Here is a 15,432-nt window from a genome sequence, read left to right as displayed (position 1 = left end):
AGTTTTCATGTCACTTTGTTTGTTTTGAAGTCGTTTACTTTTATCTTTGGACTCAAATTTACATCTGTCCACATTTTTTACAACTTGCCAGTTAAGTATTTCTCAACTTATGCCAATCCATTTGGACCATAAGACATGCCGGTTAGCCATTTGGCCCATTATGGCTGGTTCATTATCCCACCCAACCCCATTCTCCTGCCTTCTCCTTGTAACATCGAACATCAAAATCTACAGCACACTACAGGCCCTTCGGCACACAATGTTGTGCCAACCATGTAATCTACTCTAGAGACTGCCTCGAATGCGCATAGCCCTCTATCTTCCTAAGTTCCGTGTACCATTTAAGTGTCCCTTAAAAGGTACTATTGTATCCGCCTCCACTACTGCCACTGGCAGTGCATTCCACGCACCCACCACTCTCTATGTGGAAAAACTTACCCCTGACATCCCCTTGGGTCCTATTTCCAAGCACCTTAAAACTATGTCCCCCTTGTGTTAGCCATTACAGCCCTGGGAAAAAGCCTCTGGCTATCCACATGATCAATACTCATCATCTTATACACCTCTATCAGGTCATCTCTCATCCTCTGTCACTCCAAGGAGGAAAGGCCAAGTTCCTGCAACCTATTCTCCAATCCAGGCATCATCCTTGTAAACCTCCTCTGCACTCTCTCTATAGTATCCACATCCTTCCTGTAGTGAGGTGACCAGAACTGAACACAGTGCTCCAAGTGGGGTCTGACCAAGGTCTTGTATAGCTGTAACATTACCTCACAGTTCCTGAACTCAATCCTATGGTTGATGAATACCAACATATTCTACACCTTCTTAACAACACTGTCAACCTGCGCAGCAGCTTTAAGTGTCCTATTGACATGGACCCCAAGATCTCTCAAATCCTCCCCACTGCCAAGAGTCTTACTATTTATATTATATTCTGTCTGCAAACTGGACTCACCAAAATGAACCACCTCACATTTATCTGGGTTGAACTCCATCTGCCACTTCTCAGCCCAGTTCTGCATTCTATCGATGTCCCACTGAAATCTCTGACAGTCCTCCAGATTATCCACAACACCCCCAACCTTTGTGTCATCAGCAAACTTACTAGCCCACCCTTCTACTTCTTTATCCAGGTCATTTATATATAAAAAAAAACACGAAGTGGATGGTTCCCAGAACAGATCCCTGCGGAACACCACTGGTCATGGACCTCCGTGCAGAGTACGAACCATCTACAACCACCCCTTACCTTATGTGGGCAAACCAATTCTGGATCCACAAAGCAAGGTCTCCTTGGATCCCCTGCCTTACTTTCTGAAGGAGCTTTGCATGGGGAACCTTTGATGCTCTCACTAGTCAAGGTCATATCAACCCTTGCTTTAAATATACTCAATGACTTGGCAACCAATTCCACAGGTACACCACCCTCTGGCTAAAGAAATTCCCCTCATCTTTGTTCTAAAGGGATGTCCTTCTATTGTGAGGCTGTGCCCTCTGGAGCTAGACTCCCCCGCTATAGGAAACATCCTCTCCACGTCCACTCTATTGAGGTCTTACCAGCTGCTTTACATATAAATATATCAAATCTGATGAGCACATTTTGGATCAATTCCAAATCCTTTGTTTGCAATGTGAATAGCAATAATCCCAGGACAGAGCATGTTGACACAGATTCATTTAGAAACAGGTTTCACTTTTGCTGGTATGTACAATTACATCTTAACCCGCGAAGCAGATTGCTTTGATGGCAGAGACAAATTACAAACAAATCACTTTCCCAATGAATTGCACAAATGTCAAAAACAAGATATGTTTCTGTGGTGGGTTTTTGAATCTGCAAATGTATTTCTGTGGAGGCTGGGGTAAAATAAACTGATTAAATTTATATGTGCTACTTTAGTTATTGTATTGAAAGTCAGCCAGTAGTCTAATTATTACAATTTAAGCAGCTCCATCAAGTGACCCATCATGCGAAGTAGATGCTTTAACAAATTTCACAGCACAGCTCAGTAATATGCATGTCTCACATATATCAGCAAGATGGCGCCTGTGAACCACAGTGGCATGTTGTGGGCTGTTTACCAAACTTAAAATATACCTCTTCTGAATTACTCTGTAACGACGTACTTTTGAACAGTCTTCATGAACTAGTGACTTTACAGTCTTCTGAAGGACTCAGCAAATTTAAATCTCAAGCATGCGGGTATGGCGTTTTTAAGCAGATGAAGTTACATCACCACGGCCAGGAGCAGGGGAGGACTCCAAGCCAGGGTGAGATAAGAGCAATTAAACTCCCTCTACCCAGCATCTTGTTAGCAATGTACAGTTGCTGGAGAAGAAGAATGAAGACTTAAGGGCAAGATTGCAGTATTGGAGGGAAATGAGTAATCGCTATGTTCTGTGTTTCATGGAGACATGACTCACTCTGAACACGACAGATATGTCAGAAAGACACAAAGGCTTCTCAATACACAGGATGGATTGAACTGCCGATTCAGAGAAGGCAAAAGGTGGGGGCCTATGCTTCATGATAAGATCTTTGTGACGCTCTGACATGGCAGTTTTGTCATACTCTTGGCCCCCCACCCCCGACCTAGAACATCAAATGATTAAGTGCCAACCATTCTACTGTTGATGAGTTCTCATCAATAGTATCCTTTACATTTACAATAGTATCCATGATCTTTTACATTCTGCCAAAGGCCAAAGTTAATCAGGCACTCAAGATACTGAACAATCAAGAAACAGCCCAATCTGATGCATTTCAAATCATAGTCAAGGACTTCATTCAGGTTTGTTTGAAGAAGTCTCTGTCCAATTACCATCAGCATATAACCTGCAGTAGCAGGGCTCCTATCACAGTTGACCACTACAAAACTACGATAAGAACACCTACTGTCCCGTGCCCGGACCACATTTTTGGAAATCTAATCACTTGGTTGTCTTCTACCTGCATACAGGCAGATGCTAAAGAACAAGGCTCCAGAGCTAAGGCCAAGAAAGAAATGGTTGTGGGAGGCAGGGCAGTGGCGACAGGACTGCTTCGAGTCAGTATTAAAGGACTCAGAGGATCTGAATGAATGAATGACTTTATAAAAACAGTTGCAGTCAAATGTGTCCCCACAAAATCATTCAGTCTTCTCCACCAGAAGCCCTGGACAAACCAGAGATGTGCAATCCACTGAGGGTCAATTCATTGGCATCCAGGTCTGGTGACCAAGAAAGATACAGGAGGTCCAGGTAGAATCTCTGGAAAGCCATCTTATGAGCAAAGTGGCAATTCTGGACCAAACTTTAATCACTGAAGGATGCTCGACACTGTGGAAGGGACTGAAATCTATTACCTCTTACCAAGTGGAACCAAACCACATAGTGGATGGACATGAAGGCTTCACTTCCAGATGAGCTCAATGCCTTCTATGCTGACTTAGACCATCAAAGTATGGTGGAACTTTCACAAAGTCCCACAACCCCCAATGGCTCTATGATTTCAGTCTCTGAGGCCAACATGAGAGCATCCTTCAGGAGTTGAACCTACGGAAAGCATTTGGCCGAGATTAGGTACCTAGCTGAGTATTAAAGATCTGTGCTTATTAACTGGCTGAAGTATTCACTGGGATTTTTAACCTCTCATTTCAGTACTCTAAGATACCCAACATGCTTCAATTACACTGATGCCCAAGAAGAACATGGCAACCTGCCTCAATGACCATCGTCTAGTAGCATTTACATCCACCACGATGAAGTGCTTTGAGAGGCTGGTGATGAAATGCATCAATACCTGCCTGAGAAGTGGCAGGGATCCATTCAATTTGCCCACTGGCCCACAGCAGGTGGTATTTCATTGGCTCTTCACTGAAACCTGGAACATCTGGGCAGCAAAGACACATGCATCAGGATGCTCTTCATTGACCACAGCTTGGCCACAATAACATCCTTGTGCAATTGGGTCCTCGATTTCCCCATTTGCAGACCCTAGTCAGTCAGATTGACAGCATCTCCTCTACCATCTCCATCAGCACTGCTGCACCACAAGGTTGTATGCTTAGACCCCTGCTCCACTCTATGCTTATGGCTGTGGCTAAGCACAACTCCAATGCCATGTTCAAGGTTACTGATGACACGACTGTTGTAGGCCTAATCAAAGGTGGTATATCAGCATACAGAAGGGAGACTGAAAATCTGGCTGAGTGGTGCCATAACAAAAACCTTTTGCTTGCAATTAGCAAGATCAAGGAGCTGATTATTGTCTTCAGGAGAAGGAAACCAGAGGTCAATAAGCCAGTCCTCATTGGAGGATCCGAAGGAGAGGTTAAACCATTTTAAATTCTTTGGTGCTATCATTTCAGAGGATCTGTCCTCAGCCCAGCACACAAGTGCAATTCTGAAGAAATCACAGCAGCGCCGCTACTTTCTTAGAAGTTTGTTGAAGATTCAGCATGACATCTAAAACTTTGGCAAACATCTATAGAGTTGTGGTAGATAGCATGACTAACTATATCACTGCCAAGTATGGAAATGCCAATGGGTTTGAACAGAAAAATCCTACAAAAACATAGTGGATAAAGCCCAGTCCATCACAGGTTGAAGACCTCCCAACCACTGAGAACATCTACACAGAGCATTGTTGCAGGAAAGCAGCATCCATCATCAGCGACTCCCACCACCCAGACCATGTTCTCTTCTCACTGATGCCATCAAGGAACATGGTACAGGCCCCACAGTTCAGTAACAGTTATTAACCATCATCAGGCTCTTGAATCAGTGGGATAAGTTCTCTCAATTCCGCTCACTGAACTGTTTGCACAACCTATGGACCCACTTTCCAGGACTCTGCATCTCATTCTTGATATGTATTGCTTATTTATTAGTATTTATTTTCTTTTGTATTTGCAGTTTGCCTTTTGCACATTGGCTGTTGTCCTCCCGGCTGAGTGCCTTCTTCATTGTGTATCTTGGATTTACTTTATCTGCTCACAAGAAAATGATCTGCAGGTTTGTATATGGAGACATATGTAATGTAATTTGGCCTTTTATTAATAATGAGCCTCGACTTGCCAGTTCAGGCTTGTTATACCAACTGATCTACAGCTCAATATGGTTACAGTTGTGCACGGGCAATCACTCCTATCTAGACACACACAAACACACACACACAACCCCCCCCCCCACCCCGCTTCAGTGACATGGAATCAAATGTACACTTATTAACTTATTAGATCACCAAACCAGATTTTCAAACTTACAGGAGCAGTGAAAAATATTTTTCCACATTACTCAAGAAATTAAATCTAACAACATAAAGAGTGCAATTGATTATTTAACTATTCTGCCTCAGTCTTTCCAATATAATGCTCAGCTGTTCTGTATCAGTAGTTTTCCAACAGTATGCCTGTTTCACAGGAACTTGTTATGCTTTATTGCAGACGGTCATGCAATAATGGTTAGAAACATTTATTAAAATAAGCAGATTAGGCTTTTGTGTTTCCACTACCATGTTTCATATACAAATGGCATAAATAATTATGCTGTTTCCTTCAATTCTTTGGCCATAAATCGTCTGAGGCCAAAACCCAGACTATTATGGTTTACTGCCGACCACCATGAAACAAGATACTTCCTCGCTATTGAGCAGTTGGTTCAAGGGAACCGATTTTTCGTTTATCATTACATTAAGGATTCTGAACATATCCACTTTCCTCCTCCTTTATCCTCCTGAAACAGCATGCATGAATCCAAAGACGGGTTTACAGATTCTGCTGTTTCCTTCCCCAATGCTTGTAAATCGCCGCATATTATTTTACAGTCTGTTCTATGCTTTAACGTGGCAGCTTAGCATTTTTCATGAGCTTTATGGTAGGTATACAAGTTGTTCAGGGGGTTATTAATATATAGGTATCCTTGATGTCATTCATTTTTTCCCAGTTCTGTTTGGCTGAACTTCATACAACTGATGTAAAAACATCAGAATATTAAGCATGAGTAAAAAAAAACACAGTTCAAATTTACTTTGTTATCTTTTGCACTAGTTTTGAAAGCAGATTGTTGAAACAAGGCCTTGTTGTTAAAACTAGCAAAACCGCCAGGGGTAAACTGGTTACTACTGAGAGTTTTCACTAACTACACACACATTTTCTTTAGGGAGACTTAAAAGGTAAACTCTCTCGTAGCTACGAGTGAATTATAAGGTACATTAAAATCTCTTGATTATAAGAGTTACTTCCATTTACAAAGAAACTAAACTCTGCATTAAACAAGAATGTTGGTGCAATTTTTTTAAAAAGTAGAGCTTCAGTAATTTAAAGTTACTGTGGTAGTTTTACAGATTAAAAATGCTTAAATTTCATAAAGAAAACTGTTTAATTGAAATTGCATAATAAGGAAATTTTTATAATGGACAACGTAATTATTTTAAATGCTTACATTTAAGTTAATTGCAGGTTTTTTATTTGGAAATAAGCAATGTATGAAAATTTAGTCTTGGAAGAACATCTGAAATGGCTGCAATTTGTGTTCGAATTATTGAACTCAAACTAGGGACAGTTATCCCTGTCTGCAAAACTAACTTATAATACCACATACCATCTTCAGTGTTGGACTGGCAGAGTCAATATGATGCACAAGTTCTACTGCAGGACGCAACAACATCAGGTTATCTAGTAGATTAAAAAGTCGACACAACATTGTGAGCTGAATGGCTTTTATTGTGTTGTTTGTTTCAATATTCCACGTTTCACAAGGCTGAATTGTTTTACTGGCTCAGTTTTTTTTAAATCCAGTAATGGTGAACCAGATAATTAAAGAAATGACATTGCACCCAATTTTCTAACACTAGAAACAGCACAGAATCACATCTATCTTGCTCAGTTCTGGCTGTTACAACTTACACCTAGTAATGCTGAACAATGAAAGGAACACAGATATATATATATACACACACACTCACTCACTCTATATTGGCTGTACAAAGTGTGCTCAGCCTGCCAATGAAGGTTAGCAACTTATAAAAATGTTCTTGGCTTGCAGAACAAAATAAATAAAAACCACAATAAGTCCCTGACCTCACATGTGGGAGGGAAACTCTTTCAAGTTCAATACAACAGCTTGTCTCTATTTAGGCTTGTTTAGATCTATTCTCCAACAGCACACATGCTTCCCACACTCCCCCCTCCTCCCCACCTTTCGTTTTGCTTTCAGTTACACTTGAGCTCTTTGACTCAAAGGGCCTGGAAAAGATTAAGTATCCGACCGCAAAGAAAGACTTGGCACGTATTCAAGTGTGTCTGGGATATTTTGGCAGTACGAAACGCAAACGCACAAGTGGTGGGCCCAAACTGGGTAAGCAGAAATGAAACACTGTGCACGTCAATGGGCTATATGACCGATCTCTAAAGCAAAGAGATGCTCTTCAATAGCTACACAAGGAGCAAGTTACATTTCTTTCTTCACCATAATTCTCTAGGAGTCCTCGTTACACCCAAAGGTCTTAACATGTAATGGGACTGAAGGCAACGAAGACTAAGCGCTTGATTTAATTGTTGAATCAAAGCTGAGTAACTGCCAGAAATTAAAATGGGTAGATTTATTCATTGCTCTGAAATGATTACAAGGTTTATCTTAAAAAGGTGAGCCAGGTTGGTATGGTTAAAAAGCATACACTGTTGTGTGTGCTTCAGATCTCTGGCAAAGAAAGAGTTAAAGCTGCTCTCCAATTTGGGGCCCACAGTGGTGGTAGGGTCAATACTTGTAAAGCTTCAAAGGGTTTATATCCTCCCAGCCTGACCTGCTCAGTGATCTGCACACTGTTTTGATTTAGCTCTCGCCAGTCAGACACTAGCACAACAAAACATAGCAATCTGCTCTGTTAAAAATTTTCCACAAAGAGTACTACAAAGTTTGGCTCGACAGCTAAAAAAACAAGTCAAGCATTACCTGTAGCATAGGCCTACTTACCGTAGCGAGGATCAAGCCTTGGGTCCAACCAAGATGTGGTCTTGTTTTTGTGGTTTATGTAGTAAATCTCCCCATCTGGGGTCATGCCTTGTTCCCAGCCTTCGGGAAGTGGGCCTGAACAAAAAGTAAAGGAATTTATGGTGGGCTGCTAAACAGAGTGAAATATTGCAAGCTCAACAATTACATGACTACCAGAAAATAATAATAAAAAACACCCTCCCAAAAACTTTAAAATGAAAAAAAAATCAAAGCAAAGAAACCAAGTATTGCTAAATCTTTAAAGTTGTGTATTTAGGCAAAGGTGTTGCACACAACAGTATAAAGGCAGATTACTAGAGCACTATCTTGTTGGAATTAATCCATACATAGCTTTGAGACTTGCAATATTCTATTCAGATGCAGCCAGTGACTGAGCCCCATGGACTGGAATTAACTTATATCCGCATATTCTGCAAATAAGGTCAAAGTTTCAATCCAGTTTATAGACTTAGGGGTAGAAAACTGATGGCTGTAAGGCCTTATTGACAAATGTTATCCTTTTAATAAGCATAACACAGTAGTACATTGTTTCAGTTTGGTAGAGATGGCCCATCCCGTTTAACTCTTACCCATGGGGAATTGTCATCTTAAACTGACCAGGAACCAAATGGAGCTCATTGGGATCTTGGAAAGGGAAGTAATGGGGGAAGGATAAAAAAATAAAGGATTGAAGCCCACAATTGTTGAAGTGGGTTTTAACCCTGTCAGACTGTTAAATAAACAAGTTGGTGAGTAAAAAACCTGGAGTGAGTTTGAAGCTTTCTGAAAGAGAGGCATGCAATTTAAGTTCTCAGATACTCCCATGATCAACTTATTCTCCCTTTTATCATAATAGGGTTATTAAAAATGCATGAAAGGATGCATTTTACCCAACAGTAGCAAAAGCAACAAAAAAAGTTGCAACTACCCTTGCAATCCCTCTAGAAATTGCAGGGGTATACTATCACAGAACGTTGTTAAGTTTATTCAGCTGACTATAGATATCGGTGTCCGTATTGAAATGTTAGCCGCAACAGCATTAAAAGGAGTAATTTCATTAAAATGGCATTAATGAAATCCATCCCTTTGGGTCGGAGAGATGCGGAGTCAGAGGGAAGGGGTGAGAGAGGGGGCAAGCAAGCTCACAAGGAGAAGATCAAAAAGCAAAATTTAACATCTAGTTACTGGCTCCAAAGTAGAAATGGATGGATAAGGAAGAATTGGATTTATTGAGATCATGATGTTCCTGCTTCAATACAAACTGCGGAATTTGAGAGCAGGAACAATCTGGGAAGTTCTCATAATAATCATGAAATGCTTAATACTCAGAACTACAGTGGCGCAATGAACTTTGCTCATAACAATCATGTTAAAAGTTGTTCCTTCTCCTGGTCAATTATTCAAAACTTGGGTTCCAAAACCTGACTGAATTGCATGTTAGGGAGTGAGATGCTGGTAAAGAACATTTTTGTCTTCTGAAAATGCATTAATCATCCCTGTCTACAGGATTTTCACTCAAGCAGAACTGTGTAAACAGGTGGTTGTACATGGCATTAATTTTATGCAGGTTCCTTGCCTGAAAGGGGCAATGCTACATTGTGTGTGCAGAACTTTTCCATTCTTTTTGTTCCTACTGAATAGCCTATTTTAATGAATTATGCTCCTCAATGCTGTGTAATAAATTTATTTATTAGACATTTATTATTAAATAAATGCTGCTTTTTAAATTTATTTCAATTTTATTTTATTGAGATACAGCTGGAGGCCCTTCCAGCCATGCTTCCCAGCAACCCCCGATTTAATCCTAGCATACCATGGGACAATTTACAATGACCAATTAACCTACCAGTTGATAGGTCTTCAAACCATGGGTGGAAACTGGAGCACCAGGAGGAAACCCACGCGCTCATGGGAAGAATGTGCAAACTCCTTACCAACAGTGGCGGGAATTGAACTGGTACTGCAAAGTGCTGTGCTAACCTGTGCAGCCCAATGTTAGACCAGTCACATAGAAATATTTGGTCAAAAAACTACACAAAGATGACTCCTTTGCTTGCAACTTCAGAAACAGCTCTATTTCCATCTTTAATATCTCTATTTTTCCCTTTCAGGGTTCTTTTGAAGACCCTGACCTGAAGTTACATGTTCTTTGTGGGAGAGGGACCTGCTCTCAGGGTTCCATAATTGGCTGCTGCCCAGGGCTCAGGCTAAGAGTTCAGCTCGACTTTGGAGAACTAGGATCTCAGAGCCCTGGAGACGGGCAGATCGAGGGGCGGTATCACAACAGGAGACCCGTGTGCCGTCAGGGGAGTCAGAACATCTGCTGTGTGCCTGACCACCCGGGATCTTTGCAATCTTCCGCCACAGAGCTAAAAAAAAAGCGACATAATGGACTTTTAACATCATAAACCAGCGAATTGTTTGTTATGTCTTCCTGCTCGCTGAGAAAATGGAAGCACCTCTTTCTCCTTGGATAGGGGGAGAAAGAGAATTTGCAGTATGTCGAATACTGGATGAAACACAAAGTCTTTGGGGTAACTGCAAGACTATTTCTTTGCTGTTGCTGTGCTCATGCTCAAGTGTTCAGTGGCAGTGCTGATGCTTTTTTTGCCGGTGGAGGGGGAAAGGGGGACTGTTGCTCACTGCTGCTTACGCGCGGGAGGGGGGAGCTGGGAGGGACTTTGGCGTTCTAACATTTAACTGTCATTCATTCTTTGGGGACACTCCTCTGTTTTCGTGGATGTTTATGAAGAAAAAGCATTTCCGGATGTATACTGTATACATTTCTGACAGTAAATGTATCTTTGAACCTTTGAAATATCAAACACTAACCTTAAAAAAGTTATAATTTATTTCATACCTGAGGAGCAATTTTCTCTCCCCGGAATAAAAATGCTAATATTGTGCTAACTTGTTACCCTGACAATATGAAACTTTCAACTTTACAGTGTAAATATGGAAAGGCTAGTTCAACTCATGTAAACACTTGCTGCTCAGTTCCCCTTCCCAGCTTTACTGAAAGCAGTTGCATTGAGAACATGCTAATGAGATAACCTTTTCTGCATTGTTTTAATTAAACTGAATGGGACAGATTATGTGCTCTGCCTAAAAATTACAAAATTGATTATTGATGCCAGTTGGTAATCATCATCATTTTGGCTAAAATAGCAAAATCTTCTCCTATACAGTGGGGTGCATATATATGTATATAGCTATCTCAAACACAATAAAATTATAAGACACTATTATCGTGCCTGTACTTCAGGGGCCAAGTCCAAAGCTTTATTTGAATATACATATATTTATTTTCATCAGTACAAATCAACTCCCCGCTGTTTTATCTTCTTTCTTGCAAATCTTCTCTCCTGAAATAAGTTATGGTCCACAAGCCTCAAGAATAGCCTTTGATGAATCTCAAAATCTTTTGGCCCAGAAGGGAATTATTTGGTTTGTCAAAATCCAATGAGGAACGTACAGTGCCTTTGAAAAAGTATTCAGCCCTCAACTATTTTCCGTCTAATTTATATTGAAGTAAAAATATATAGAAATAGGATTTTTTGAGCTATTCTACAAAAACATTGTGCATCATGACAAATCAAAAGAAAAAATCTAAAATCTGTCAACAATTTGCTAAAAATTAAAAATGAAAATTGTGAAGCTGAGAAGTATTCATTGCCTTTGTAATTTCTATGCTAACTTTCTTCAGGGGAAGTACTGTATATTATCTTAACAACTCACCCAATTTGTTGATGTAGAAAACATTGGATTTTACTTCCTGAATACTTTTGAGTATCTTATGGATTTTGGGCTGCTGATCATGAAAATTATCATGAAACCTCCCGATCAAACATCAGTTTTTTGAAATTGCCTACATTTGTAATTTCATTCATAATTAAAGATTTGTGGCAAATATATATGATATATATGTATAGTATCTGAAATACATCTTATGGAAATGTTTGTTTGATGATGAACTTCAATAGAAAATAAATAGGAAAAAAAAAGAATAACTGATGCCAAGATTAAGGCAGGCATTTTTTGTTGGTCCATAAATTAAATAGGTCATCAATGACAGATAATTTGAAGAACTTCTAGTGGGACTGGAGGCAATCATATAGAAGCCATTAAAGGATGTTGTTGAAAATTCTTTTGGGAACTACAGAGCATCAAACTACATAGAGCTGGTTGACAACATGCTTCAAGCATACAAAACCACTAAGTGCAACATGTCACTAAAGACTCATTTTCTGCAATCCCACTTAAGACTTCTTCCTGCAAATCTTGATGCTGTTGGTGACAAGCACGGTGAAAGGTTTCACCAGGACATTGCAGTCATGGAGAAATGGTTATCAGGGCAACTGGAATCCATCAATGCTGGCTGATTATTGTTGGGACACTTAAGCAAGAAGCCTCAGACACTGAGTGCAAATGAAAATCACCAAAATATTCTTAGCTTAAATTCAACTATTGCAAAGCATCAGCACCATTATGCAACTAAACACATTATATTCAAGGGTCTCGGCCCGAAACATCGACAGCGCTTCTCCCTATAGATGCTGCCTGGCCTGCTGTGTTCCACCAGCATTTTGTGTGTGTTGTTTGATATTCAATAAAAGTCACTTTGCTTCTCCAAATTCCTATGCAATACAAATAATCTGAAATTATATTTGTGCTCAGCTACAAGCGGTCTATCGCAATTTTTTTTAAATCTGAGGAAGACAACACTTCTGCAAAAAAAAACTTGCTGTCCAGTGAAATTGGACGATCACTGGTTTTCAATGAATTCAAAAGAATAAGTACCCCCTCTCCCTGTAAGGTTCAACAGTATGGCACACTTTCAACAAGCCAAACCAAAATAAAGGCAAAAAAGAATTCAAGACAAATTAGGGAAATGATAATACAGAAGCATATATCTGGGGAAGGGTACAAGACCATCGCAAAGGTACTGAATATACCTCACAGCTCAGTGCAATTCATCATGAAAAAGTGGAAAAAATATGAAACCACAGCCACACTGCCCAGGTCAGACTGACCTCTGAATGTAGTCATTGGTGAAGAATGGTACTTGTAAGAGAGGCCACTGTGATGCCAACAGGCGCTCTTGGTGACCAGAAGTCACAACCTGCAACTGGAGATGATGATCATGGTTCCACAATCTAAGGCCTTAAACAAGGTAATTGTGCATTGAACATTGGCAAGGAAGCAGCCCTGGCTACTAAATAAAAGCATATTCTTACCCATAAAAACTTTGATAAGCGCCACTTATAAATTATTCTAAAGATGTGAAAAAAGGTCTTGTAATCAGCTGAAACAAAAGTGGAACTCCTCGGCCTCATCACTAAGCATAAATGTACTGCTGAGCATCAGCCAGATGACACCATCTCTGCTCTGAAGTATGGTGAAGATTGCATCATGCTATGGGGATGCTTTTCAGCAGCAGGGCCTGGAAATCTGGTCAACATTGATGGAAAGATGACTGCTGCTAAATACAGAGAGATACTGGATAAAAACATGCAAGCCTCTGCCAGAAAGCTTAAAATTGGGAAGAAGTTAGTCTTTCAGCAGGACAATGACCCAAAGCACACTGCCAGAACCACGAAGTGACTTCAGATAAAGAAAATTTGATGTCTTTGAGTGGCCCAGTCAGAGCCCTGACCTTAAATCAAACATCTCTGGCAAGACTCCAAGTTTTCTGTCCACCGCCACTCACCAACTATCAGATTGAGCAATTTTGCAAGCAGGAATGGGAAAATTTTGCCCCATCACCTTGTGCAAAGGTAACAGAGACTTATCCAAAAAGACTACTGGCTGTAATAACTGCAATAAGTGGTTCAACCAAGGACTTAACAAAGGGGGATGAATACTTTTGAACTGCTGATATTTCAGTTTTTGAATTTTTAGTTTTTCATGCTTAACAATTTTCCCTGTTTTTTTGGGGGGGGGATCTACTGTGTAAAAAGGAGCATGTGATTTACAAAGAAATATTCTCAGTTACATTGATCGAAATCCAAGGTTGTAATGCTGATTGACGTGAACAAAGGGTTGGGGGCTGAATACTTTTACAAGATGCCATATTAGGTATTACTCTGCATCCCATTGCTCTATTAAGGCTATCCAATCCACATTACAGTAAATACCCCAGATAAGAATACAAGATAATTTTAGGAATCACTGTATATATAGAATAATTCAATTTCACACAAACCACATTAAAAGTTTTTTGGAAAGTCTTCATTTAATTGTTCATCCATATGTACAGTACTTATTTCATATGTTTAAAGTTGCTTCAAATCCACATTAAGGAACACATAATTTTATAATACAATTTTGTTTGGTCATTATGTGCCATGTCATATGACATAAGCGATCACGGTTTTTCTGTGCCCATGATTATTCTTGGCAAATTTTTCTACAGAAGTGGTTTGCCATTGCCTTCTTCAGGTGACCCCAGCCATTATCAATACTCTTCAGAGATTGTCTGCCTGGCATCAGTTGTCAATAACCAGGACTTGTGATATAGAATGGTTACTCATACCACCATCCACCACCTACTCCTATGGCTTCATTTAACTCTGATCGGGGGCTAAGCAGATGTTACCGGTGGGCTAGCGGAGGGAAGGAGCACCTTACACCACCTTTGGCAGCGATGTATCTCAACCCTGCCAGCCACTGCGTTAAATTAGACATGCTATAAATAGTAATACAGAACTGTATATTTACAATACAATACAGATACTTTATTGTCACCAAACAATTGATACTAGAGCATACAATTATCCCAATGATATTTGTTCCTGCGCTTCGTACTCCCTGAAGTACAAATCGAAGTAAATATAATAAAAATTTAAATTATAAATCATAATTTGAAAATAGTAAAGGTAAAGTACAGTAGTGCAAGTCAGGTCCGGATATTTGGAAGGTACGGCCCAGATCCGGGTCAGGATCCATTCAGCAGTCTTATCACAGTTGGAAAGAAACTGATCCCAAATCTGGCCATACGAATCTTCATGCTCCTGAACCTTCTCCCGGAGGGAAGTGGGGCAAAAACTGTGTTGGCTGGGTGGGACTTATCCTTGATTATCCTGGCGCCACTGCACTGACAGCGTGCAGTGTAAAGTGAGTCTAAGGATGGAAGATTGGTTTGTGTGATGTGCTGGGCTATGTTCACAATCTTCTGCAGCTTCTTCCGGTCTTGGACAAGACAACTTCCATACCAGGTTGTGATGCACCCTAGAAGAATGCTTTCTACGGTGCACCTATAAAAATTAGTGAGGGTTTTAGGGGACAGGCCAAATTTCTTCAGCTTCCTCAGGAAGTAAAGGTGCTGGTGGGCCTTCTTGGCAGTAGACTCTGCTTGGTTAGACCAAGCCAGGTCATTTGTGATATTCACCCTGAGGAACTTAAAGCTTTTGACCTGTCCCACCTGCGCACCACAGATGTAGATAGGGTCGTGCAGTC

At 40.3% G+C, this 15,432-nt stretch overlaps 1 protein-coding gene across 4 annotated transcripts in view; it reads right to left on the bottom strand.

Annotated features, from left to right (window-relative positions):
• yap1 (Yes1 associated transcriptional regulator) overlaps window positions 1-15,432 on the bottom strand; it is a 153,640-nt gene that overhangs the window by 44,258 nt on the left and 93,950 nt on the right. For 2 of the 4 annotated variants that reach the window (XM_059964706.1, XM_059964707.1), the window contains exon 3: window positions 7,957-8,070. The exons of the other annotated variants lie outside the window; for them this stretch is intronic. In XM_059964706.1, coding sequence (XP_059820689.1) covers window positions 7,957-8,070 — 114 coding nt within the window. The remainder of the gene's footprint in view (window positions 1-7,956; window positions 8,071-15,432) is intronic. 4 annotated transcript variants of the gene reach the window in all.

This window comes from Hypanus sabinus, chromosome 3, assembly GCF_030144855.1.
Source record: "Hypanus sabinus isolate sHypSab1 chromosome 3, sHypSab1.hap1, whole genome shotgun sequence".
Classification (NCBI taxonomy): domain Eukaryota; kingdom Metazoa; phylum Chordata; class Chondrichthyes; order Myliobatiformes; family Dasyatidae; genus Hypanus; species Hypanus sabinus.
Note: the sequence above shows the minus strand (reverse complement) of the source record. Positions and strands in the feature narration are given on the sequence as shown.